At 39.9% G+C, this 26681-nt stretch overlaps 1 protein-coding gene across 2 annotated transcripts in view; it reads right to left on the bottom strand.

Annotated features, from left to right (window-relative positions):
• LRGUK (leucine rich repeats and guanylate kinase domain containing) overlaps positions 1 to 26681 on the bottom strand; it is a 63807-nt gene that overhangs the window by 25939 nt on the left and 11187 nt on the right. For both annotated transcript variants that reach the window (XM_071734229.1, XM_071734230.1), the window contains exons 7-13: positions 23219 to 23362; positions 19992 to 20072; positions 18299 to 18385; positions 16167 to 16273; positions 10487 to 10606; positions 2044 to 2140; positions 207 to 320 (exon numbers count right to left, since the gene is read on the bottom strand). In XM_071734229.1, coding sequence (XP_071590330.1) covers positions 207 to 320; positions 2044 to 2140; positions 10487 to 10606; positions 16167 to 16273; positions 18299 to 18385; positions 19992 to 20072; positions 23219 to 23362 — 750 coding nt within the window. The remainder of the gene's footprint in view (positions 1 to 206; positions 321 to 2043; positions 2141 to 10486; positions 10607 to 16166; positions 16274 to 18298; positions 18386 to 19991; positions 20073 to 23218; positions 23363 to 26681) is intronic.

Below are 26681 nucleotides of genomic sequence, written 5' to 3'. Positions count from 1 at the left end.
GCTATAATGTTATATAATACATAAAAAAAATATATATAATATCTATATAATATATCAGCAGCTGGGCAGAAGGCCATAGGTTGTCCCTTGTGTCCCTGTGTCTAGGCAGCTGAAACAAATCTCAGTCAAACTGCATGAATCCCTGCCCAGGGCACTTCTCAGTGAATAATTAATTTAAAAATGGTTTAGCAATGAACAATCCTTACCTCTATTTCTAAGTGAACACAGGTTGCAAGACCCTCTCTGGCAATTGCTTCTACAGTGTCTCTTCCAAGCCCATAGTAACGTTCACCGTGCTTATAGGTTACTATAAACTGCCCCTGAAATTCAAAAAAATCAAATATAATGGCAAGGGAAAGGTTATCAGGGAAACAGCTTCCTTATAGGGCTTCACTCTGGGCTTCCTTGCTTTCTCTCCCTACAAAGTTCCTCAGTCATCAGTAATAAGGAGGCCAACGAGAGCAAAAAATAAAAAAATAAAAGGAGGAGCACTCAGTCTTGCAGGTTTTGGGCTTGTCCATTCTTCATGGATAATAAAACATCAGTGTCTTGCAAATGAGCTGCTGAGGTTGCAGCTTTTCTTGGTTATTCACTCCCAGTGTGAAGAAAGCAAGAACTAAACCAAGGGGAGTCCTTCTGGGGACATCACATCCACTCCTATGGCCACAAAAATTGGAGGTGCCAAAGAAAAAAGGGGAGAAATCTGCAAAGAGAATGTATAATGGGCCAAAATATCTCAAAATTAAAACCTGACAGCTGAAACTTTGGTTGCCAGCCTAGAGAGATGTAAGCAGATTATATTCTTATAAAATTAAACTCCTTGGTTACTAGGAATTCTCATGAAGGACCAAATCAGCTGCTTCAGACTCTGTTGGTTCCCCCATTTGTACAAATATTGAGCTCTGCTGTGGCTTTTCAAGCTCAAGTTTTCTTGCAGGCAGCAAAAGGCACCTGGAAACAGTAGCTGGAGGCACAGAGAGAACCCAGGGCCTTTAGGGGGAATTTGGTAAACTTGAAAAGACTTCATTCCCTGCAGGGCTGCTGGAAGATTTTGAAAAAGGGAAAAAAAAAAGAAAAGAAAAGAAAGGAAAAGAAAAGAAAGGAAAAGAAAAGAAAAGAAAAGAAAAGAAAAGAAAAGAAAAGAAAAGAAAAGAAAAGAAAAGAAAAGAAAAGAAAAGAAAAGAAAAGAAAAGAAAAGAAAAGAAAAGAAAAGAAAAGAAAAGAAAAGAAAAGAAAAGAAAAGAAAAGAAAAGAAAAGAAGAGAAAAGAAGAGAAAAGAAGAGAAAAGAAAAGAAGAGAAAAGAAAAGAAAAGAAAAGAAAAGAAAAGAAAAGAAAAGAAAAGAAAAGAAAAGAAAAGAAAAGAAAAGAAAAGAAAAGAAAAGAAAAGAAAAGAAAAGAAAAGAAAAGAAAAGAAAAGAAAAGAAAGAAGAAAAAAGAAAAGAAAAGAAAAGAAAAGAAAAGAAAAGAAAAGAAAAGAAAAGAAAAGAAAAGAAAAGAAAAGAAAAGAAAAGAAAAGAAAAGAAAAGAAAAGAAAGAAAAAAAAAGAAAAGAAAAAAAGAAAAGAAAAGAAAAGAAAAGAAAAGAAAAGAAAAGAAAAGAAAAGAAAAGAAAAGAAAAGAAAAGAAAAGAAAAGAAAAGAAAAGAAAAGAAAAGAAAAGAAAAGAAAAGAAAAGAAGAGAAAAGAAGAAAAAAAAAGAAAAGAAAAGAAAAGAAAAAAAAAAACAAACAAAAAGCTATTTCAAGAGGTTTTCTTTCCTGCACACACACTAGAGATCTGGAAATAAGTTTATTTCTATATTTTGCTAATATTTAAAGATTCTTACTGACCATTATGTCCATTTCATGCTTTCTATACATTCACACAGAAGAAAAGACAGCATTAATAAACAATTAATTAGTCTACATTTCTGCTTATGCACTGAACTGTGAGTGAATAAGAATGCACAGGCAGACACAACTTGAAATAAATAAAAAAAAATAAATCAGAGAAGCTGAGTTCACTTTGGGTGTAGGGAATAGTAGGACAGCAGTCATGTACTTACTGTGTTCACCATTTTGTCAAATTCTTCTTGAGAAATGAAATAGTAATCAAGTCTGTTTTCTTCCCCAAAGTAAGCTGGCCTGGTAGTGTGACAGGGACTGGAAGATAAATGGTGTAATAAAGAAATAACCTGGTTTCAATCACAGAAGCAGCTACAGAAAAGGAGGTGGGGGGGGGAGGAAAGGGAGACTGCTACAAATCATTTTCTTTTTAAGGAGAAAAGAAAGATGAGGAATTTAAAGAGGTGCAAATCATACCACTAATGCTGCATATTTGAAAGATTAACTCATAAATACGAAAAAAAAAATAGAAAAGAAAAAAGTTTAAATGTTACATTACATTTTGGCTATAAATTCCCCCCCTCCCCAAGCCAGGAGAGCCTGAGCTGAAGCTGTCACAGCACCTGTAAGAGAGAAATGATGAAACTACTTTTTTTTTCCCAATAATGGCAGCTTGTGGATGATATAAAGTAGAATCCTAAATATGGAATAGGAAACCAGGAGTTAGGCTGAACTCTGAGGTTAAAAACAGAGATATGAAGACCAAATCTTTAAATAGAGCCCTAAGAGTAAGGGGAGAAACAATCCTGAAAATAGGGAGATAAGTGGGATTCAAGGCAGGAAAAGTAATTGCCTGCCAGCACAGAAGGACAACAGGATAAACCTTGGATAAGTGAAACTCTAAATAAAAAGCCCCAAAGAACACAAATAAAACACCCAACTAAGCCAATGCATGGAGAAATTTTAGATTTAACTATGCAGTGGCTCAGATTTTATCTTAGGAAATTCTAATTTGCTTCTGCTTTGGTTTTAATTTTTATATTGTAGGGTAAGAGGAACAAAAGGTGATTCACACCCATAGCATTTTAACCCTTTGACCAAAAAGCCCCAAAGAACACAAAAAAAAAAACCACCCAACTAAGCCAATGCATGGAGAAATTTAAGATTTAAGTTTGCAGTGGCTCAGATATTATCTTGGGAATTTCTAATTTGCTTTGGTTTTGGTTTTAATTTTTATATTGTAGGATAAGAGGAACAAAAGCTGATTCACAGCAACAATATTTTAACCCTCTGACAAAAAAAAACACTAAGAGCACAAATAAAACACCCAACTGAGCCAATGCATGGAGAAATTTTAGATTTAAGTTTGCAGTGCTTCACATTCTATCTTGGGAATTTCTAGTTTGCTTCTCCTTTGGTTTTGGTTTTTATATTGTAGGATAAGAGGAACAAAAGCTGATTCAGAGCAACAACATTTTAACTCTTTGACCAAAAAACCCCCAAAGAACACAAATAAAACACCCAACTGAGCCAATGCATGGAGCAATTTTAGATTCAAGTTTGCAGTGGATCACATCCTATCTTAGGAAATTCTAATTTTCTTCTGCTTTGGTTTTGGTTTTAATTTTTATATTGTAGGATAAGAGGAACAAAAGCTGATTCAGAGCAACAACATTTTAACCCTTTGACAAAAAAAAAACCCCAAAGAACACAAATAAAACACCCAACTAAGCCAATGCATGGAGCAATTTTAGATTCAAGTTTGCAGTGCTTCACATTCTATCTTAGGAAATTCTAATTTGCTTCTGCTTTGGTTTTGGTTTTAATTTTTATATTGTAAGATAAGAGGAACAAGAGGAACAACATTTTAACTCTTTGACCAAAAAACCCCAAAGAACACAAATAAAACACCCAACTAAGCCAATGCATGGAGAAATTTAAGATTTAAGTTTGCAGTGCTTCACATTCTATCTTAGGGAATTCTAGTTTGCTTTGGTTTTGGTTTTAATTTTTATATTGTAGGGTAAGAGGAACAAAAGCTGATTCAGAGCAACAACATTTTAACTCTTTGACCAAAAAAACCCCCAAAGAACACAAATAAAACACCCAACTAAGCCAATGCATGGAGCAATTTTAGATTTAAGTTTGCAGTGGCTCAGATATTATCTTGGGAATTTCTAATTTGCTTTGGTTTTGGTTTTAATTTTTATATTGTAGGATAAGAGGAACAAAAGCTGATTCACAGCAACAATATTTTAACCCTTTGACAAAAAAAACCCTAAGAGCACAAATAAAACACCCAACTAAGCCAATGCATGGAAAAATTTTAGATTTAAGTTTGCAGTGGATCACATCCTATCTTAGGAAATTCTAATTTGCTTCTACTTTGGTTTTGGTTTTAATTTTTATATTGTAAGATAAGAGGAACAGGAGGAACAACATTTTAACTCTAAATAAAAAACCCCAAAGAACACAAATAAAACACCCAACTAAGCCAATGCATGGAGAAATTTTAGATTCAAGCTTGCAGTGGCTCAGATCCTATCTTAGGAAATTTTAATTTGCTTCTGCTTAAGTTTTGGTTTTAATTTTTATATTGTAGGACAGGAGGAACAAAAGCTGTTTCACACCAACAACAATTTAACTCTTTGCCAAAAAAAACCCCAAAGAACACAAATAAAACACCCAACTGATCCAATGCATGGAGAAATTTTAGATTTAAGTTTGCAGTGGCTCAGATTTTATCTTGGGAATTTCTAATTTGCTTTGGTTTTGGTTTTAATTTTCATATTGTAGGATAAGAGGAACAAAAGCTGATTCACAACAACCTTTTAATTCTTTGACCAAAAAGCCCCAAAGAGCACAAATAAAACACCCAACTAAGCCAATGCATGGAGCAATTTTAGATTCAGTGGCTCAGATTTTATTTTAGGAAATTCTAATTTGCTTCTGCTTTGGTTTTAATTTTTATGTTTTAGGATAAGAGGAACAAAAGCTGATTCCCAACAACAACATTTTAAATCCTTGGCAAAAAAACCCCCAAAGAACACAAATAAAGCACCCAACTAAGCCAATTCATGGAGCAATTTTAGATTTAAGTTTGCAGTGCTTCACATTCTGTCTTAGGAAATTCTAATTTGCTTCTCCTTTGGTTTTAATTTTTATATTGTAGGATAAGAGGAACAAAAGCTGATTCACAGCAACAATATTTTAACCCTTTGACAAAAAAAACCCCTAAGAGCACAAATAAAACACCCAACTAAGCCAATGCATGGAGCAATTTTTGATTCAAGTTTGCAGTGCTTCACATCCTATCTTAGGAAATTCTAATTTGCTTCTGCTTTGGTTTTGGTTTTAATTTTTATATTGTAGGATAAGAGGAACAAAAGCTGATTCACAACAACCTTTTAATTCTTTGACCAAAAAGCCCCAAAGAGCACAAATAAAACACCCAACTGAGCCAATGCATGGAGCAATTTTAGATTTAAGTTTGCAGTGCTTCAGATTCTGTCTTAGGAAATTCTAATTTGCTTCTCCTTTGGTTTTGGTTTTAATTTTTATATTGTAAGATAAGAGGAACAAGAGGAACAACAATTTAACTCTTTCACCAAAAAACCCCGAAGAACACAAATAAAACACCCAACTGAGCCAATGCATGGAGCAATTTTAGATTCAGTGGCTCAGATTTTATTTTAGGAAATTCTAATTTGCTTCTCCTTTGGTTTTAATTTTTATGTTGTAGGATAAGAGGAACAAAAGCTGATTCCCAACAACAACATTTTAAATCCTTGGCAAAAAAAACCCCAAAGAACACAAATAAAACACCCAACTGATCCAATGCATGGAGAAATTTTAGATTCAAGTTTGCAGTGGCTCAGATTTTATCTTGGGAATTTCTAATTTGCTTTGGTTTTGGTTTTAATTTTCATATTGTAGGATAAGAGGAACAAAAGCTGATTCACAACAACCTTTTAATTCTTTGACCAAAAAGCCCCAAAGAGCACAAATAAAACACCCAACTAAGCCAATGCATGGAGCAATTTTAGATTCAGTGGCTCAGATTTTATTTTAGGAAATTCTAATTTGCTTCTGCTTTGGTTTTAATTTTTATGTTTTAGGATAAGAGGAACAAAAGCTGATTCCCAACAACAACATTTTAAATCCTTGGCAAAAAAACCCCCAAAGAACACAAATAAAGCACCCAACTAAGCCAATTCATGGAGCAATTTTAGATTTAAGTTTGCAGTGCTTCACATTCTGTCTTAGGAAATTCTAATTTGCTTCTGCTTTGGTTTTGGTTTTAATTTTTATATTGTAAGATAAGAGGAACAAGAGGAACAACATTTTAACTCTGACCAAAAAACCCCAAAGAACACAAATAAAACACCCAACTGAGCCAATGCATGGAGCAATTTTAGATTTAAGTTTGCAGTGGCTCAGATTTTATCTTAGGAAACTCTAATTTGCTTCTCCTTTGGTTTTAATTTTTATATTGTAAGATAAGAGGAACAAGAGGAACAACATTTTTACTCTGACCAAAAAAGCCCAAAGAACACAAATAAAACACCCAACTGAGCCAATGCATGGAGCAATTTTAGATTTAAGTTTGCAGTGGCTCAGATTCTGTCTTAGGAAATTCTAATTTGCTTCTGCTTTGGTTTTAATTTTTATATTTTAGGGTAAGAGGAACAAAAGGTGATTCACAGCAACAATATTTTAACCCTTTGACAAAAAAAAAACCACTAAGAGCACAAATAAAACACCCAACTAAGCCAATGCATGGAGCAATTTTAGATTTAAGTTTGCAGTGCTTCACATTCTGTCTTAGGAAGTTCTAATTTGCTTCTCCTTTGGTTTTAATTTTTATATTGTAGGGTAAGAGGAACAAAAGCTGATTCAGAGCAACAACATTTTAACTCTTTGACCAAAAAACCCCCAAAGAACACAAATAAAACACCCAACTAAGCCAATGCATGGAGCAATTTTTGATTCAAGTTTGCAGTGCTTCACATTCTATCTTAGGAAATTCTAATTTGCTTCTGCTTTGGTTTTGGTTTTTATATTGTAGGGTAAGAGGAACAAAAGCTGATTCACAACAACCTTTTAACTCTTTGACCAAAAAACCCCCAAAGAACACAAATAAAACACCCAACTGAGCCAATGCATGGAGCAATTTTAGATTTAAGTTTGCAGTGCTTCACATTCTATCTTAGGAAATTCTAATTTGCTTCTCCTTTGGTTTTGGTTTTTATATTGTAGGGTAAGAGGAACAAAAGGTGATTCACACCCATAACATTTTAACCCTTTGACCAAAAACCCCCAAAGAACACAAATAAAACACCCAACTAAGCCAATGCATGGAGAAATTTTAGATTCAAGTTTGCAGTGGCTCATATCCTATCTTAGGAAATTTTAATTTGCTTCTGCTTAAGTTTTGGTTTTAATTTTTATATTGTAGGACAGGAGGAACCTGTCCACACCAACAACAATTTAACTCTTTGCCAAAAAACACCCCAAAGAACACAAATAAAACACCCAACTAAGCCAATGCATGGAGAAATTTTAGATTTAAGTTTGCAGTGCTTCAGATTCTGTCTTAGGAAATTCTAATTTGCTTCTCCTTTGGTTTTTGTTTTAATTTTTATATTGTAAGATAAGAGGAACAAGAGGAACAACATTTTAACTCTAAATAAAAAACCCCAAAGAACACAAATAAAACACCCAACTGAGCCAATGCATGGAGCAATTTTAGATTTAAGTTTGCAGTGGCTCAGATTTTATCTTAGGAAATTCTAATTTGCTTCTGCTTTGGTTTTGGTTTTAATTTTTATATTGTAGGATAAGAGGAACAAAAGCTGATTCACAACAACAATATTTTAACTCTTTGACTTCTGCTGCATTGTCCTGGAAAATATGGTGGAGAACAAAAATACCACCCATCAGGCTATTTCTGTTCATTTATTCAAGGTAATTATGAACCCTTAAGAAGTTTAGTTTTTAATGTAGAGCTTGAGAGACCTTACTCATCACAGCATTAGGGGGTGCCACTTCTTTTTATAAAAAAGCTGTGGCAAATGAGAGCCCAGATTCTGTAAAATTTCACTTCAAAGGCCTGATGTTCTTGAAGATATTATGAATGCATCCAGCTCTAAAGGTCATTCCTGAGCACTAGCCAGATGGTTTGAGGGTCCAATTTCACTTTATTTTTTTAAACACTTTTAAAAATTACAACCTTTTTTAATTGCAAGGCCATGTTTACATTCGAACTGCCAGGGTATCTTGTGTGAAATAAATTTTTAATGAGTGGAATGTTGGAAATTTAAAAGTGTGAGCCATAAAATTGCTTGAATCTCCACTGAATAATTAAAATACAACTTTGCTTTATGGTTGCAATTTTCTGCTCTGTTAAGATTCTGTCTCTCTTCCTTTTTTTTTTTTTTTTTTTTTTTTTTTTTTATTCCCCTGCATGCATAAACATTTTAGGAAAATAAAATACACAGCATAAAAACAATGCTCTTTAAAAAACACAGTGCTTGGAATATTCCAATTGGCATTTAATTAGTTGGTAACTTCCTATCTAGCCTTTTAAAACAGAGTTTCATAGAATCACTGAATGGTTTGGAAGGGGCCTTTCAAGGTCACTTAATCCAACCCCTGCAGTGAGCAGGGACATCTTCAACTAAATCAGGTTGCTCAGAGCTCCATCCAACCAGGGATGGGTTATCTGCCACCTCTCTGGGTAAAGAAAGGCAAAAAGTAATTTCTCCTGTCACATAACCTTCACAGATCTTTTAAAATGTCATTTCAGCTTGAAAGTTTAATGACCTAACCTGGTAAATAGCTGAGCACAGAATAGACAGAAATATGAATGGTGTGTTATATTTTAGACACCACATCAACAACTTTATCCAGGCAGGTAGAGACAGGACAAGGGGGAAAGGTTTTAAGCTGGAAGAGAGGAGTTTTATGATAAACATGAGGAAGAAATTCTTTTGTGGTGAGCCCCTGGCCCAGGTTGTCCAAGGAAGTTGTGGCTGCCCCATCCCTGGCAGTGTCTCAGGTCAGGTTGGATGGGGCTTGGAGCCCCCTGGGCTGGTGGGAGGTGTCCCTGCCCATGCAGGGGTTGGGACTGGATGAGCTTTGAGGTCCCTTCCAACCCAAACCATTCCCTGATTCTATGAAAATATGGTTTTGGGGTCTATCTCCAGCTGAGATATAAAAGCCCCAAGTGCTGTTCCAGGGAGTGTTTCAGAGCTGCACAACCCAGGGGCATTTGGATCTCCTTGCATCCAGTGTCCATCAGGATGCCCAAAGATGGGAGAACTTCAGTCCTTCCATCAGCTGATTTAACTGAGCCACTTGGGGGGCTCTGACCCTGCAGAAGGGGACAGGGCTGAAAGGACCCAGATGACAGAAAAGTGACCCAAGCACAACCCTGACACAGATTATCCTGGGGATAAATTTCCCAGAAAAGCTGTGGCTGCCCCATCCCTGGCAGTGTCTCAGGTCAGGTTGGATGGGGCTTGGAGCCCCCTGGGCTGGTGGGAGGTGTCCCTGCCCATGCAGGGGTTGGGACTGGATCAGCTTTGAGGTCCCTTCCAACCCAAACCATTCCAGGATTCTAGGATGAGAAGCAGAGCATGGTCCTGTGATGCTGAGAACTCTGAGGAATCATTCTCATGCGTGCAAGTGCCCACGGTGCACAAATATTGACCCTGGTCCTGCTGTGGCAAACTCTACTTGTGGGAAGCAATGGCCAAAATCTGGTTCCAAATGAATGGATATATTCATGTAATTAAAAAATAAATTTAATAAAAAAGAGAAAAATCCAGGAGAGACAAAGTAACACGAATACAGAGCAGTGCCAACCTGTGGTGCTACAGGACCTGTGATTTTTAGGTGCTGTAAAGAATTAAATGGATGGGCAGTGGTAGTGGTGATCTAACTTAGCCTGACTCCCTTATCTACTGGGCATCAAAAATAGGTAGATAGCTGAGGGGAGTCATTTCCCCTCAGCTGGATTCCCTTTGGAAAAGAGAGAGTTTCACCCCACTAAGCACAGAGGGAGCCCAAGGATGTAAGGATCATAATTCAGGCCTTTAGGGTAGGGAAAATGAGTCCTGCCAGCAGGTGGTGAAGTCTGAAAGGTGCCATTTGCTCTGATAACACTGCTGAAAGGATAATAAACTGGTCCAGCAATTGCACTTGGTGCTTTTCCTGCTTCTGGATGCTGCCTGCACATGAATGCTGATGTGGTTCTGTGCAGGTGCATTACAGAAATTAAGGGAAATGCACACAGATCTAACCAGATGCTTAGGTTGAAGGGCATTAGCAAGCAGAGATGGAACAGATCAATAAAAGGAGCACTAAATGAGACATTTCTGTTTGCTCGTTTGCTGTTCACCTTTGAAAAGAACATCATCATTTAAATAGTTTTTGTTTTAAGGAAGTATTTGATGGCTTGAGGCAATCAAGCCCTGGGAAGAGATAAGATGCAGAGCAATGAACATTTATTGGCTGACTTTAACTTTTAACCTTGTGGGGTTTTTTTAGAAAAAAAAAAAAAAAAAAAAAAAAGCAGGAATTCAAGCCTTCATCACTTTTTTTTTTTTTTGTTTTTTTTTAAACTTCTGTGTTCTTTTTAAACTTCTGGAGCAAACTTACCAGTGTCTGAAGAAATTGTTGAACTGTCTGCAGATCTTGAAAGCAAGTTCTCTCTTACCACAGGCTACAGGGCCAACTAATACCAGCATGGGGTAGGGAGAATCAAGAGTAGGTAAAGTGCTGCAAGAAAGGAAAACAAGGAGCCATTAAGTTACCTACAAATGAAGCCTTGGGCAATTTTGTCTAAAGGTCCTGCAGAGGCTTTGTCATCACTTCAACTCATCTCATCTGTAATATTCTTCACAGTTTTCAGCCAAAAATCAAGAGAAGCCTGTGCTCTAAACATAAAAATAGCACAAAATACTTCATTAAAGACCCCTGGCTTGCTTTTTCAAAAGGAATAATGCTATGTCTAGCATAGTATTTTCTTATTTATAGCCTTTTTTAAAGCTCCCCCAGCAGTTATAGCATTGCTGGGATTTGTTTAGAGTTTTCCAAGTCTATCGCAGGGCTGGTAATATCTGAATGATCAGGATAATAAACCCGGCATGAACCTGGCCTCCTACAAACCTTCATGCACTCCTTCATGTAATCTTGCTGACTTCCATGCCCTTGAGAGATGAAGGTGGAAATTTTGTAAAGAACTCTTCAATTCAGTACAAAGAAAACCAGTAAGATCCTCAGACTCCACTGAACACAAAGAACACTGCAATAAAAGGACCCAAAGTGCTGCAAAGGCACAAAGCTCTCCATTTTCTCCATGCTGAGCAGGTGGTTAGATCCTGATATTTCCACTTCCAGCTGTAAATAGTAGGATGAAGAGCATTTCTGCACTTTCAAGTGTTCAGCAATTTATTTATTTGACACCGTCTCCCACAGCATTCTCCTGAAAAAGCTGTCAGCCCACAGCTTGGACAGGGGCATCTGTGCTGGGTCAGGAACTGGCTGGAACGGGCCCAGAGAGTGGTGCTGAACGGGGCTGCATCAAAATGGCGGCTGTGGTGTCCCCCAGGGATCAGTGTTGGGCCCAGTGCTGTTTAATATCTTTAGTGAGGATTTAGATGAGGGGATTGAGTCCATCATCAGCAAATTTGCAGATGACACTAAGCTGGGGGGAAGTGTGGATCAGCTGGAAGGCAGGAGGGCTCTGCAGAGGGACCTGGACAGACTGGAGAGATGGGCTGATCCCAATGGGATGAGGTTCAACATTCCAAGTGCCGGGTCCTGCCCTTTGGCCACAACAACCCCATGGGGAGCTCCAGGCTGGGCACAGAGTGGCAGAAAGGGAGCTGGGAGTCTGGATTGCCAGGAAGCTGAAGAGGAGCCAGCAGTGTGCCCAGGTGGCCAAGAAGGCCAATGGCATCCTGGGCTGGCTCAGGAACAGCGTGGCCAGCAGGTCCAGGGAAGGGATTCTGCCCCTGTGCTCAGCCCTGGGGAGGCCACAGCTTGAGTCCTGTGTCCAGTTCTGGGCCCCTCAGCTCAGGAAGGAGATTGAGGTGCTGGAGCAGGTCCAAAGGAGGCAACTGGGCTGGGGAAGGGATCCAGCACAGATCCTCTGAGGAGAGGCTGAGGGAGCTGGGGGTGTTGAGGCTGGAGAAGAGGAGGCTCAGGGGAGACCTCATCACTCTCTCCAACTCCCTGAAAGGAGGTTGGAGCCAGGGGGGGGGTTGGGCTCTTTTCCCAGGCAACTCTCAGCAAGACAAGAGGGCACAAGAGGTCTCAAGTTGTGCCAGGGGAGGTTTAGGTTGGACATGAGAAAGAATTTCTTTCTGGAGAGGGTGATCAGGCATTGGAATGGGCTGCCCAGGGAAGGGGTGGATTCTCCATCCCTGGAGATATTTCCAAAGAGCCTGGATGTGGCACTCAGTGCCATGGGCTGGGAACTGCAGTGGGAGTGGATCAAGGGTTGGACTTGATGAGCTCTGAGGTCCCTTCCAACCCAGCCAGTTCTAGGATTCTGTGATTCTATGATTTAGACAGCTAAAAATGTAAGGAAACTTTGGACTCTCCTTTTAAAACTCTCAGCTAGATCTTCAGATAATGCCACTTGATAATATGCCAGAAATAGTTGAAATAATTTCAAACCCACTTATTTCAAACTAATAATTAGCTTCAGCTAAATGTAAATCTGTAAGATTTAAGTAAGATTTAAATAAGACTTAAAGAGTGTGGAAGAAAACCAGCATTGTGTGTGAAGCTTCCATGTGATTTAAAACAGATGAACACAAATTCCTGAATGTATTTCTTTGACTTTTTCTCTTACAAGTTGCTAACTCTACAAGTAGTGATAACCTCACACAAGCACGGGGTGGAAAAAGTTTTCAAAGCAACAGCTTTCCTCCTGTTTTAGGTTTAGCAAATCAGCTCTATTTTCTACCAGATTATATGTATATTTATTATATGTATATAATGGGACTTGAGGCTTCAGAAGCACTAATAATGCAATTCTATCCTCACATTAGAAATACCAGATTAATAAATCAAGATACTGGCCTGAATCTGTACAGATGTGCTGTTACTAAATTGGCATGAACCCAGCTCCTGGTTCAGCATTCCATCCACAAAACTATTTGAAAGTAGAACCCCTGAGATGAGTGTGCTGATTGGTGACATTTACCAAATGCAAGAAAACATTAACATCATAATTTTATTAGCAGAATACATTAAAATACTGGGGAAAGTAAAAATACATTCTAAAAATCATCTGTTAGGTTGTAAGATTCTTTTCAGCTCAAGAAACATCTTTTTCCTCCCTGAGCTGTTCAGACTCTTTCCCTTTTCTGACATTTGTGGTAAGGAAAAGACCAGTTTAAGATCTATGACCCCAGAAGGTTTTGGTGACAGCTGGGGCTCCTCCAAGTGCATTATTATATAATGAATAATATATATATATTATATATATATATATATGCATATATATAAAATATATATATAATGAATTAATATATATTATCTATATATATAAAATATAGAGATAATGAATTATATATATATTATCTATATATATTATTTATATATATTATTATATATAATATATATAATATATATATTATTTATATAATATACATATCATGATATATAATATAATGATATATATCATTATATAATGAATTATTATAAATTAACCCTTTCAAAGATGGGAATTCCATGGAACAGGCTTAGTGAGGAGAGATCCACAACTTATCAAGACACAGCAGAAAGGTTCTGGTTCTTGCTCAAGGCCTTCATGAAAAATGATGTCAAAACAGGTCTGTGAAGACAGAACCTTTATTTTCAACATAGTTTGAAGATAAACTTTCCATCCACCAAACAGCAGGATTCCTCTGTCATCTTTTCCTTTTAAAAGGAAGTGTTCTACCCAGTAATGATGGGTACATTACATGGATACATCATTACCTGACATGGTTGGACTTGGCATTTAAATTCTCTTAAAGACATTTCCATTACTCAAATTCCCTTCATCCTCAAATTCCTGGGGTTTTTTGTTTAAGAAGAAGAAGAACAGAACATTCCCATCCTGTCTTTCCATCACATCACCACCCAATGGTCCTCAAAAAAAGAAACTCAAAATTGGGGTTTTCCTAACAACTTGTCAGCAGTGTCTTGTGAAGAGTTCTGGGCTCATTTAATATGAATCTTTCAGCTTCTTTTGTCTTTTCCACAGGCAATTTTTCCACATCCACTGCTGTGCAGGATGAAGAGATTTCAGGGCCAGAAGGGAGCAGCAGCTCAGACTCCTCTCATCAACACTGGCAACAAGATTTTCCCTGAGTTAGTTCTTGTTTCAAGCCTGGTACCTGGGGTTCTGTCAGAGCATATTTTAATTAGAAACATTCCAGTTGTGAAGAATCCTTGGTAAATTGTTCCAATGGTTAATTACCTTCATTGTTAAAAATAATCATGCTCTATTTCTTCTCTGAATGAACTCACCCTCAGAAGCCAGATACCAAACCTCATCATCTGCTTGCCCAACAGAGTGAAGAGTCCTCTGTTATTAAATTTCTGCTCCCTGTGTAGCAAGGAGTGTACAACCAAGCTAAAATGTCCCATGAATTTCAAGGGGGGAAAAAAATACCCATGGTGGGGAAAAAAATACCATGTTGTTCACTGGGGTGTTGCCATGTAATTAAACCAGACTCACAAAGTACACAGAGAGAGGGAAGAGCAGAAGAAACCTAATGCTAATGTTTTCTAATTTTTGGTTTTTTGCTCTGCTTTTATTTTTAATGGAGATATTCCCAAAGCAGAATTAATTATAACCTCCTCTAAAAAAAAAAAAAAAAAGAGATGCAACTGAACTATCCCAATCTGGTTCCAATGAGTGTTTTTATAGTGAAGAAGACTGGAACACATCATCATTAGGAAGATTTCATTAATGACTGGGTTGTGTGCTTTCCAGCTGAGCATGGGCAAGCATTCAAATCCTCATTAACAATTATGGTCAGCAGGATAAATGCTGATCTGCAGGTTTCTGGGTCTGTGGATCCAATATCTCTGCCAGGAGACACAACTGGTTCTCTCCAGCAATGAGGATACACATCCACAGCCCTGTAAACAAATATTTAAAGAGAGCCTATGTCTGCATTGGAAAAAATCCATGCCTTTAGGTAAAACTGTTGTGATCTGCTTGCTTTTAAAAAACAAAATAAATAATTTCCAGCCCTGCAAAACAGAAAGTCCTTAGGGTTTTTTAGGTTGTGGGTTTTTTTTTCTGTTGTTGCTTGTTGTGTTTGTTGTTTTTTTTTTTTAATAAGCTGTTTAGAATTCTCAGTGCTATCATCACCACTGGGATGCTTCCTATCTTTTCAGCAACAATCCCAGAAAACAAGACTGGTAATCAAGATGTCCTAAAAATATAAATTTCTGAGTTGCTAAATCATGGATCTCAAATCAGGTTACTCATAAATCATAAGTTAAGCTGTTCAAAATGGTGCTAAGACAGGGTGTGGGGAACAAAAGCTGCTCTCAGTGTCCAACTGTGGGCAATATAATAATAAATCACATATATTTCATAGGATCTTCCATCAGAGGAAGCATTTTCCAAGCAGCCATCAAGCCAATACCTAAACACATCTGCAGAGCAGCAAAATGTGGCCATTTCCAGGTTCCAGATGAGAAATGAGACTGAGGGAAGCCACCTGGCATGACAACAGTAACATTGGAAGAAAAACATTGATTTTTCTCTCCCTTCTCTGCTTGAAGTGGCAATCATCACCATCCCACCCCAAAGGCTGCACTTCCCTAAGTATAAACTCAGAATTTTCACCTTAAGACTATAAAATGTGCCCCCAAGGCACAAAATAAAGTCATTTTGTTCACAATGGGATGCCAGTAGTGGGAAGGAAGAAGGAGAAAAGGAGGAGGAGATGTTTTACAGCTCTCCTCTGCCTCTAGAGATTTTTTAAATTGCCTTTGGATATTGACAGATATTTTGCATCTTTCATTCATGGTGCAAATGGCCATCTGTTTCAACAGACTGCTTAAAAGAAATGGAGCTGTGGACAATCTGTCCCAGACTTTAGAGGTGAAAGACTAACTTCATTTCCTAATCCATTTCAACCCAATAAGATTTCCTTAATTTCCAGAGGGCTCCTTGAATCCTAGAGAACTTCCCCTCCTCATTAGACCAGTTTAGAAGTGGGAGAAGGCTGGAAAAATGTCCCTCCTAGCTATGATACCAAATTCTGCTTTATTTGAGTGCCACCCTCAGGAGTAGATGTGAAAGTGGAGGTAACTTTACCTGTCAAAGACTCTCAGGGGCTGCAGCATGCTGTACACAACATGGGTCAGATGATCTTCAGCAGCAACAACTTCTGGAGGAGGATGATATTTATCCACAGCAGCAACCTGTTTGCATGGGTTAGGGGCAAAAAAACCCACAAAAAAGAGCTGTGATGTCATTTTTTCCAGCTGTAACATGCTCAGGCTGAATAATGATGGTTTTAAATGATGGTTTTATATTTATGAGGGTCAGTCTTTGTATTTGGGTTGTCTGCAAGGACACCACCAGCTAAATCTTTTCAAGGGATTTAAGTTGAATTTGATGGATGGGTGGAAGGCAGCCAGATGTAGCTCACTGTCTTTAATATATTCAACCTTTTCCTGGGAAGAAAACAGGATGCCACGTAAGATGCAAAGTAATTTTGCTTAGGTTTTAATTATCCCTTCATTTGCATCCTCTCAGTGCTACTGGAAGATGCCAAACTCAAATCCATAGGGACTGAAGCCTTTCATTTATTCATCAGAAGAGGAGCAGAACAGGAATCAACAAAGTAAGCAAACTGCAGTTTTCTCCTGACAATGCATTTCTGCCTTTCTTGGGGAAAAAAAAGCACTCAAACTCCAAGGATTTCCTCCATCCATTCTATCAAAAGCACTCTTGAGGGTACTGACCACTAATGAGTTGTATATTTTGTTGGTGTTATTAATGCTGCCATTCAGAACCAGGTTCAGGAATACTCAGGCATCTCATGGAAACCAGAAAATATCAAATAGCTGACACTGCTGCAAAAAAAAAAAACCTGAAAAAACAAAAAAAAACATCCCTACAGTGCATGCCAGACTTGAAAGGACCTCAAGAATCAGCTGGTCCAACCTTTTTGGGTTAGCAGGTGGTATGGTGCAAGAGGGGTGGATGTTGAAAGCAAAACATTCAGGACTGGAGACCCAAAATTCACATTATTTTGGGGGGTGGGAGGAAGGAGCTCATCTCATTCTAGCTGTATTTTGGTCCTTTGGTCTGATTTTGTGGCTAGGAGCACATTAAGTGCATCCTGGTGGCCACCATCTGCTTAAGGTTAGCCCAAAAGTGAAGGGCAAGTTGGGCAACTGGGAGTTTTATTTCAAAACTACACTTCTGATCAAACTCCAACATTTCTGGATATCTCTGGGTATCATTTTTTTTGTTAATAACAAAAAAGCTGTGGCCTCCAAATTCAGTTTGACAAGAGAGTTTATGAGGTTAGAGTGGATGTCCAGAAATAACCTGGGGAGAGGATTTTCTGAAATTAATGATCCAAAAGTTAATTGCTAGACTGAACCTGTCACCCAAGCTTATTTTACAATCCACAGAGAAGAAAAAAAATTCTTTAATATATTCAAAATTTTATTAGAGGGAAACCAGATTGCCACATAGGACAAAAAGAGCAAGATCAACATGTTAGGTAGGTGGGGGAAACTATATTCTGTTTTCACCCCTTCTCTCTGTTCATGATAGAGAGAGCCTGGAATTAAACAGGAATGCTAATATTTAGGTGGCTAAAGTTGTACATTTCCTGTAAGGAAAATTTTTAAAGGTTATTTCCCTGCAAACCAACCCCAGGAGTTAATCTGAGCAGTTTTAGCACAGCTAGGGACCAACTCCTACACACAGCAACCAAATTTCAGCAAAAGTGGCACAAGAGGGAAAGGTTTCTATCAGAACAGAAAGTTTCTATAAGCATCTGAGCAGGGGGTTTTGGGGGGGAGGAGATTTTACAGTGAAAACTGCATGGATTAGAAGGGGAAAGAAACATTTATTATCATTTGCAGAGTTCACTGTGCTGTACTCACTAAAAAAAGCCAATTATGCTATTTTTAAAATAGCACAGTGGTTACTTCAGAATGAATGAAGTTGTCTGTTTAGGTTCATCAGTGCAGTAACAATAGCTGCTAAATTAATTTCTTCACCAAATGAGGCTTTTGGGTGAGCTTTTTACACCCAAAACTGCTCCAGAAATTCTGTAGATACAATATCTGGATTTAAAAGCTAAAATCTCTGAATTTGGGGGCTGAAACGTGGGAGCTTTGTCACACCCAGCTGATTATATTTGCATGCAGAGTGTTCTATGGTCTTTCTTTTGAGAAAATCCAGAATCATGGGATTTTACCTACTTTTTCTTCCACTGAAATCTTCTGGAGATCCAGCTCTGTCAGTTGGAGCAACATGAAAATCACTGAGAGCCAATAATCCGTTTGCTCCTAGAGAAGAGATTTTTCCCTTTTGAGGTTATGTCCTTAACTTCATCAATCTAATATTAAATCTAATATTAAATTTCAATCAGCTGAAATTAAATTGGCCTGAACACCTCACAACATAAAAAACCCTGAAGGAAGCAAGGCCTTGTTTAAAAGTCTGCAACACGTTGCTTGAAAAGTCAAGATGGGAATTTAAAAATCACCCCCACACCCACCAGAACCTCATGGAAGACAGAGAATCAAAAGCATTATTTCTGCTGAGATGATGTTATAAGCTCTGGTTAATGCTTCTAATCTCAGCAGGAACCTAAAAACAGATTTTGCTTTATAAATTTCTCATCATAAGTGCTCTTAAGTCTGAGACAATAAACAGGAATAACTAAAAATCAAATTAAAAACCTGACACTGAGAAGTCCATGAAAATACTTATTTCTCAGACCAATCAGGTCCACTTAAAACAACTGAAATTCAGACAGCAGCCCTGCCTGTTGCACATTTAAGTTATTAGAACAGGAATAGGAATAGGATCAGATGTTGCTTAGGGGAAGGACATCTAAACAGAAAAAAAGAATTCAGATTATGGAGGACCATGGGCCAATATTTTGGGTATTTCTGCATGATGTCAGCAGCTATGCCAGGGAAGGCTGGATATTAGGAAAAGTTTTGCACTAAAGGGGTTGTCAAACATTGGAATAGTCTGGAGTCACCATCCCTGGAAGGATTTAAAGGGATGGGCTCTTCCAACCAAAGACACCCTGTGATTCTTTGTGCCCTGGCAAACCATCCTTATAAAGCCAATACAAAGCTGGAAGAAGTTAAAGCCTTAAAATTTTCTTCTCTCTGACACACTGTAAAATTCCAACAAAATTTAGAATTCACAAAAGTCAGGGTTGAATCATCTTTGATCACTCAGGACAAATTGCAAATGCAGAGGCAGTCAGAATTTATGATATTTTTGCAATTGTCACTGTTGTAGAGAAAAATGGATATTAAATTAATTAATTGAGTATTTATGGGAGCTCTAAATGACAACTGAGTAAATCCTAAAGAAGCAAAGAAGACACAGATTTCAGAGATACTGAAGAGGTACTATTAAGTTCCTTTGCTTTATAAATTTCTCATGGTAAATGCTTTTAAGTCTGAGACAATAAACAGGAATAACTAAAAATCAAATAAAAAACCTGACACTGAGAAGTTCATGAAAATACTTATTTCTAAAATCCCAGGAACAACTGAGTTTTTCCCAGGAACAACTGAAGTACAGGCCCTCAAAGCCAACAAAAAGGGGATTTTTTTTTCCCAAACAAAAATCATGGCACACTGTGATTACAATATAAATGGATTTGCTGTTGAAATTAGTAAAATTCATGAATTTACTACATGGATATTAAACATCAAGACTCATGTGCAGCTTTAATTCAAAGTTCCCAGACACAGGTAGGTAACAATACCAGAAAATCCATCACTCATTATTTCTTTTACTCCTTTTACTACTTGAAATAAGCTGCTCACTCTTTAAGACAGAATCCAAAGCAAAACAAACTCTGGTGGGATCCAAACCAGCAGTTCTAGGTATTTATTTTTTGCTTCCTCTATAGCTCTTTCTTACCTTTAGAGGATTTTTTAAGAGATTTAAAACTCTGAGGAGAGGCAGGTCTTTAATATGTTCAAGTTCATGCAGCTCAGCAATCTAATTAGTGACAGAAACAGAGCATAAATCAGCAGCATCAGAATCCATTATAATTATGGGGGGAGGGGGGATTATTTTAACCCCTGCTTTTAAAATTTAAATGTAAAAAAACCCCCATTCTAACCCACAAAGCAGGTATACATGTGAACTGCAGTCAATAAGGGACTTGTAGACACAAAAGGCAGAAAACTTGGATGTTAGCTGGAAAAGCAGTGGAATACAGACAGCAATTTCAAACCACCTGTTTTTTTTTTTCAGCTCTTTCAAATGTCAAGCCCTAACACAATTATGGGGCTGATGTGCTGGAGTGAGGCAGTTCTGCAGTTGTATTTGTGCTTCAGTTGACTTGTCAAAAAAAATTCCTTGGAAAAAGAGTTTCTTTTCACTGGAGCTCCCATTCATCCTGCATCACTTGCAGCACTTCAAAGCATTGGAATAATTCTCCTTGGCTGGCTGTGTCCAGAGGGTTTCAGCTGTTCCCAAAGGAAACCTGGCTTGGCTGTTCTCAGGAATATCAGATAAACATTACAAGTTCCAGGGGATTAATGAAAGTTTGGGTGCCCACAGCAAAGTGACACCAGAGGGACTTGTGCTAGAGCCTGAGTGAAGAGTTGTAAGGCTCTCACTTAAAGCAAAAAGGGTCACATCAAAGTCATGTTGCCTCATTTGAGCCATCTGCCCCAAATCAGTCACTTAAACTCACTTTAGAATAACAGGACAAGGGGTAATGGCTTGAAACTGGAAGTGGAGACATTTAAGCCAGACAGGAGGATGAAATCCTTTAATAAAGATTTAAGGTTCAACACGGCCAAGTGCCGGGTCCTGTCCTTTGGCCACAACAACCCCATGGGGAGCTCCAGGCTGGGCACAGAGTGGCAGAAAGGGAGCTGGGAGTCTGGATTGCCAGGAAGCTGAAGAGGAGCCAGCAGTGTGCCCAGGTGGCCAAGAAGGCCAATGGCATCCTGGGCTGGCTCAGGAACAGCGTGGCCAGCAGGTCCAGGGAAGGGATTCTGCCCCTGTGCTCAGCCCTGGGGAGGCCACAGCTTGAGTCCTGTGTCCAGTTCTGGGCCCCTCAGCTCAGGAAGGAGATTGAGGTGCTGGAGCAGGTCCAAAGGAGGCAACTGGGCTGGGGAAGGGATCCAGCACAGATCCTCTGAGGAGAGGCTGAGGGAGCTGGGGGTGTTGAGGCTGGAGAAGAGGAGGCTCAGGGGAGACCTCATCACTCTCTCCAACTCCCTGAAAGGAGGTTGGAGCCAGGGGGGGGTTGGGCTCTTTTCCCAGGCAACTCTCAGCAAGACAAGAGGGCACAAGAGGTCTCAAGTTGTGCCAGGGGAGGTTTAGGTTGGACATGAGAAAGAATTTCTTTCTGGAGAGGGTGATCAGGCATTGGAATGGGCTGCCCAGGGAAGGGGTGGATTCTCCATCCCTGGAGATATTTCCAAAGAGCCTGGATGTGGCACTCAGTGCCATGGGCTGGGAACTGCAGTGGGAGTGGATCAAGGGTTGGACTTGATGAGCTCTGAGGTCCCTTCCAACCCAGCCAATTCTAGGATTCTGTGATTCTATGAATATTTTGGTGGTGAGACACTAGGGCTGCTTGCCCAGGGACCTTGGGGCTGCCCCATTCCTGGAAGTGTTCAAAGCCAGGGTGGATGGGGCTTGGAGCAACCTGGTCCAGTGGGAAGTGTCCCTTCCAACCCAAAACATTCTGAGATTCTCTGATGATCAGTGGAGAGAGGCAAATCCAGAGGGCATCTGATCCATGGGAAGCTGGGATGAATTTCCTTGCAGGGATGCCTGGTGTTCCTCCACTGAACCCAGAGGACTTCAGATTCTACCCCTAATGCACACTCAGCTTCTGTGAAGTGTCTGACAACAAGAAGCCCACTGTGGAATAGTTTTGATCAAGTTAAATGTCTTTTTTTAAAAAAAAAATCCATTTTTGGATTTCCTGAGTAAATTGCAGAATGCCAATTGTCAGCATTTGAAAGTCACTGAAAAATTAAATGAGGACCATGGTTGGCAGAGAAACCTATCATGCCCCTTTTGGAAAAATCAAGTATTTAAGATCATTCTGGATGGGAGAGAGCTGAAGTAACTCAGATCTTTCTGTGTTAATTAATTAAAATTCTCTTTCAATTATTCTTCAGAAGGAAATGTTAAAAAAAAAAAAAACGGTGACTCATTAAAGAGTTTCAATAACATCATTAAAAGAGGCAAATTTTGATGAGGTAAAATTAATAGCTTTTGCATGCCATAAAGAATGGTGGAAACTATATGAGGCAATGGAAGTGGTGTCATTAATACTAATAGCAACCATACCATTAGTTAGTTTCCTGTCTTGTGCAATTGATATACCTTTAAATGTCAGCCTGAACACAGGGAGAGAAAAAGAATTCCCAGTGTCTTGAATTAAATCCTGTAAATGCATCTTGAAAATGGGGGAAAATAAGAGAAATTGTTCAATTCCTGGTTTATATTTTTATTTCTTTTTTTTTTCCCTCACAAGCAGATCTGTCTTTGATGCCAAAATGATTCATGAATCAATGCCCTTTTCAGTTAAGGACCCTGGAAGCTCAGTATCAAAAGTGTGATGCAGATATGGACTGAGCTCAAAATTCAAATACAAATTGGATTTCCTCATTGTACTTTCTGCTGCATAACAAAAGCCACTTTATAAAAGAGCAAATGCAGTTCTGCCTTGCAGGAAGTTTCCAGCTGAGAGCTCAGAAGAATCTGTGGTCATAAAATTGGGCTGAGAGATATTAGCAAACCCTCCTGAGGCTTGACAGCAGAAAAGCTGTGATGTAAGTAAAGATCCTCAAGAATAATCAAGCTGAAAAAGCTGCACACTCACCCCTATCTCATCCACTCAAGGGAGCACTGTTAGTTTTTGATGTATGTGAGCACTACATACCACAGGAAGGATAACTACAGAAAGATAAACCCATCTAGAGAGACTAAATAAGTCCTCAGGAGTACACTGTCAACATGTGAAACAGCATGGGAGTGAAACACCAAAGGAAAAAAATGTCATATTTTCTAATAATAACTTCTTGCAGTGCTGCAAGATTTTTTGATTAAATGTTAGGGAAAAAAAGTAATGTATTACATGAAAAAGCCAAGATCAATATTAAATATGTTACCTGGTTGTCCTCTAGGTTGATCACCTCTAGTATATTATGGTCCTCCAAGCCTTCTAGACTTGTTATTTTATTTCTAGATAAGTCCAGGTTCTGTAGAGTTTTCAAGCTGTCCAAGCCATTTATCTTCTCAATCTGGTTAGAGCTCTAAGAAGAAATTAGAGCACAGAAACCATTGGTAAAGCTTTAGGAATGGAAAACAACATTACTGAGGAAGAAGAGAGTTCACTTTCCTAGAATCATGGAATGCTTTGGGTTGGAAGGGACCTCAAAACTCATCCAGTCCCAACCCCTGCATGGGCAGGGACACCTCCCACCAGCCCAGGGGGCTCCAAGCCCCATCCAACCTGACCTGAGACACTGCCAGGGATGGGGCAGCCACAGCAATCCTGGGAAATTTATCCCCAGGATAATCTGTGTCAGGGCTGTGCTTGGGTCAGTTTTCTGTCATCTGGGTCCTTTCAGTCCTGTCCCCTTCTGCAGGGTCAGAACCCCCAAGTGGGTCAGTTAAATCAGTTAAGGCAGGAGGGCTCTGCAGAGGGACCTGGACAGACTGGAGAGTTGGGCTGATCCCAACGGGATGAGGTTCAACATTCCAAGTGCCGGGTCCTGCACTTTGGCCACAACAACCCCATGGGGAGCTCCAGGCTGGGCACAGAGTGGCAGAAAGGGAGCTGGGAGTCTGGATTGCCAGGAAGCTGAAGAGGAGCCAGCAGTGTGCCCAGGTGGCCAAGAAGGCCAATGGCATCCTGGGCTGGCTCAGGAACAGCGTGGCCAGCAGGTCCAGGGAAGGGATTCTGCCCCTGTGCTCAGCTCTGGGGAGGCCACAGCTTGAGTCCTGTGTCCAGTTCTGGGCCCCTCAGCTCAGGAAGGAGATTGAGGTGCTGGAGCAGGTCCAAAGGAGGCAACTGGGCTGGGGAAGGGATCCAGCACAGATCCTCTGAGGAGAGGCTGAGGGAGCTGGGGGTGTTGAGGCTGGAGAAGAGGAGGCTCAGGGGAGACCTCATCACTCTCTCCAACTCCCTGAAAGGAGGTTGGAGCCAGGGGGGGGTTGGGCTCTTTTCCCAGGCAACTCTCAGCAAGACAAGAGGGCACAAGAGGTCTCAAGTTGTGCCAGGGGAGGTTTAGGTTGGACATGAGAAAGAATTTCTTTCTGGAGAGGGTGATCAGCCATTGGAATGGGCTGCCCAGGGAAGGGGTGGATTCTCCATCCCTGGAGATATTTCCAAAGAGCCTGGATGTGGCACTCAGTGCCATGGGCTGGGAACTGCAGTGGGAGTGGATCAAGGGTTGGACTTGATGAGCTCTGAGGTCCCTTCCAACCCAGCCAATTCTAGGATTCTATGATACTCTCCTGGTGAAGCATTTTTTCCTAGTATCAAACCTAAATCCACCCTAATTTATTACTAAGAATCCTCTTACACATAGGCCTTCTATGCTCCAGCTTCATCCTGAGCTTCTCATACTGCTCAGGGGAAAAAAAAAAAAAAAAATCAACTATTTTCTGATTAACTTCTCTTACACTCACCTTGAACAGCAGCAAGAGACAAGAGCAACAAAAAGTATTCTTTGAAAGCTTGATGCTGGCTAAAGGATGCCCATGTCACCATCCAACTCAAAATTTAGAAGCTAGATATGCACATCAAATTATAGAATATATATACATAAATGCATAGAATTTCCCTCTGTAATCATGGTTATATTTCCACTTCTGATTACAGAATAAGTAACAGAAAACATTAAGGTAGAACAGCACAAGACTGTCTTTGGACTACAGGCAGCCTGTAAAAATATCCCTGGGATTCAAAAGTTTATTTTATTGCAGACTAAGGGAAGGCCTTTATTCCTGGCAGTGAAAACCTGCACAGAAATGCTTCAAAAAAAAAACCCCAAAAACCCAAAAAACCAACAAACCCAACCCAAAAATCAACCAGCCAAAAAAAACCCAAGCCCACCTGACCCCTCAAAACTCTTAGACAAGAAATTACTCCAACTTTTGAGATGTCAAAACCAACCAGGGTTGTTTTACATTTCTTCTGAACAGGGTATGAAATAAAAAGCCAATATTTCTGGCTGGACACCAGATGGTTTGATTTCTCAGGGCCTCCCAAATCAGATACTCCTTGCTGCTATGAATGCCAAAGAGGGAGAATGTGGTAGGATCTCCACTCATCTTTGTCCCACTGGCCACACAAACCCAGATGGTCTCTCCACAGGATTCTTGCTGGGTAACCTTGTGAGTTGTTTTTTTTTTCCAGCAGCATCACCTTGTGCTGAGAAGCCTCATATTCTATTAATAAATATTTAGGAACTACTGAAATAAATAAGCCTGCTGACTCTCATGTTAATCCAGTTGTCTGTCCTTGACATTTTTCCTGACTTTTAAATGTTTAATTAGGTTATTAATAGCATGGAGGCTCTCTCTTCTCTTCCTGCTCTTCCTTAGACCTCCCTTTAATGGGACACAGCAGAGAATGTTATGCAGGAGATGCACGTAAAATGCTGTGGAAAAAAAGGATTTCTGTAAAATTCATAGAACCATAGAATTGTCTGGGTTGGAAGGGACCTCAGAGCTCATCAAGTCCAACCCTTGATCCACTCCCACTGCAGTTCCCAGCCCATGGCACTGAGTGCCACATCCAGGCTCTTTGGAAATATCTCCAGGGATGGAGAATCCACCCCTTCCCTGGGCAGCCCATTCCAATGCCTGATCACCCTCTCCAGAAAGAAATTCTTTCTAATGTCCAACCTAAACCTCCCCTGGCACAACTTGAGACCTCTTGTGCCCTCTTGTCTTGCTGAGAGTTGCCTGGGAAAAGAGCCCAACCCCCCCCTGGCTCCAACGTCCTTTCAGGGAGTTGGAGAGAGTGATGAGGTCTCCCCTGAGCCTCCTCTTCTCCAGCCTCAACACCCCCAGCTCCCTCAGCCCTTCCTCACAGCACTTGTGCTGGATCCCTTCCCAGCCTCCTTGCTCTTCTCTGGACCTGCTCCAGCACCTCAATCTCCTTCCTGAGCTGAGGGGCCCAGAACTGGACACAGGACTCAAGCTGTGGCCTCCCCAGAGCTGAGCACAGGGGCAGAATCCCTTCCCTGGACCTGCTGGCCACGCTGTTCCTGAGCCAGCCCAGGATGCCATTGGCCTTCTTGGCCACCTGGGCACACTGCTGGCTCCTCTTCAGCTTCCTGGCAATCCAGACTCCCAGCTCCCTTTCTGCCACTCTGTGCCCAGCCTGGAGCTCCCCATGGGGTTGTTGTGGCCAAAGTGCAGGACCCGGCACTTGGAATGTTGAACCTCATCCCCTTGGGATCAGCCCAACTCTCCAGTCTGTCCAGGTCCCTCTGCAGAGCCCTCCTGCCTTCCAGCTGATCCACACCTCCCCCCAGCTTAGTGTCATCTGCAGATTTGCTGATGATGGACTCAATCCCCTCATCTCAATCATCACTAAAGATATTAAACAGCACTGGG

Source organism: Heliangelus exortis, chromosome 1 (assembly GCF_036169615.1).
Source record: "Heliangelus exortis chromosome 1, bHelExo1.hap1, whole genome shotgun sequence".
NCBI classification, from domain to species: domain Eukaryota; kingdom Metazoa; phylum Chordata; class Aves; order Apodiformes; family Trochilidae; genus Heliangelus; species Heliangelus exortis.
Note: the sequence above shows the minus strand (reverse complement) of the source record. Positions and strands in the feature narration are given on the sequence as shown.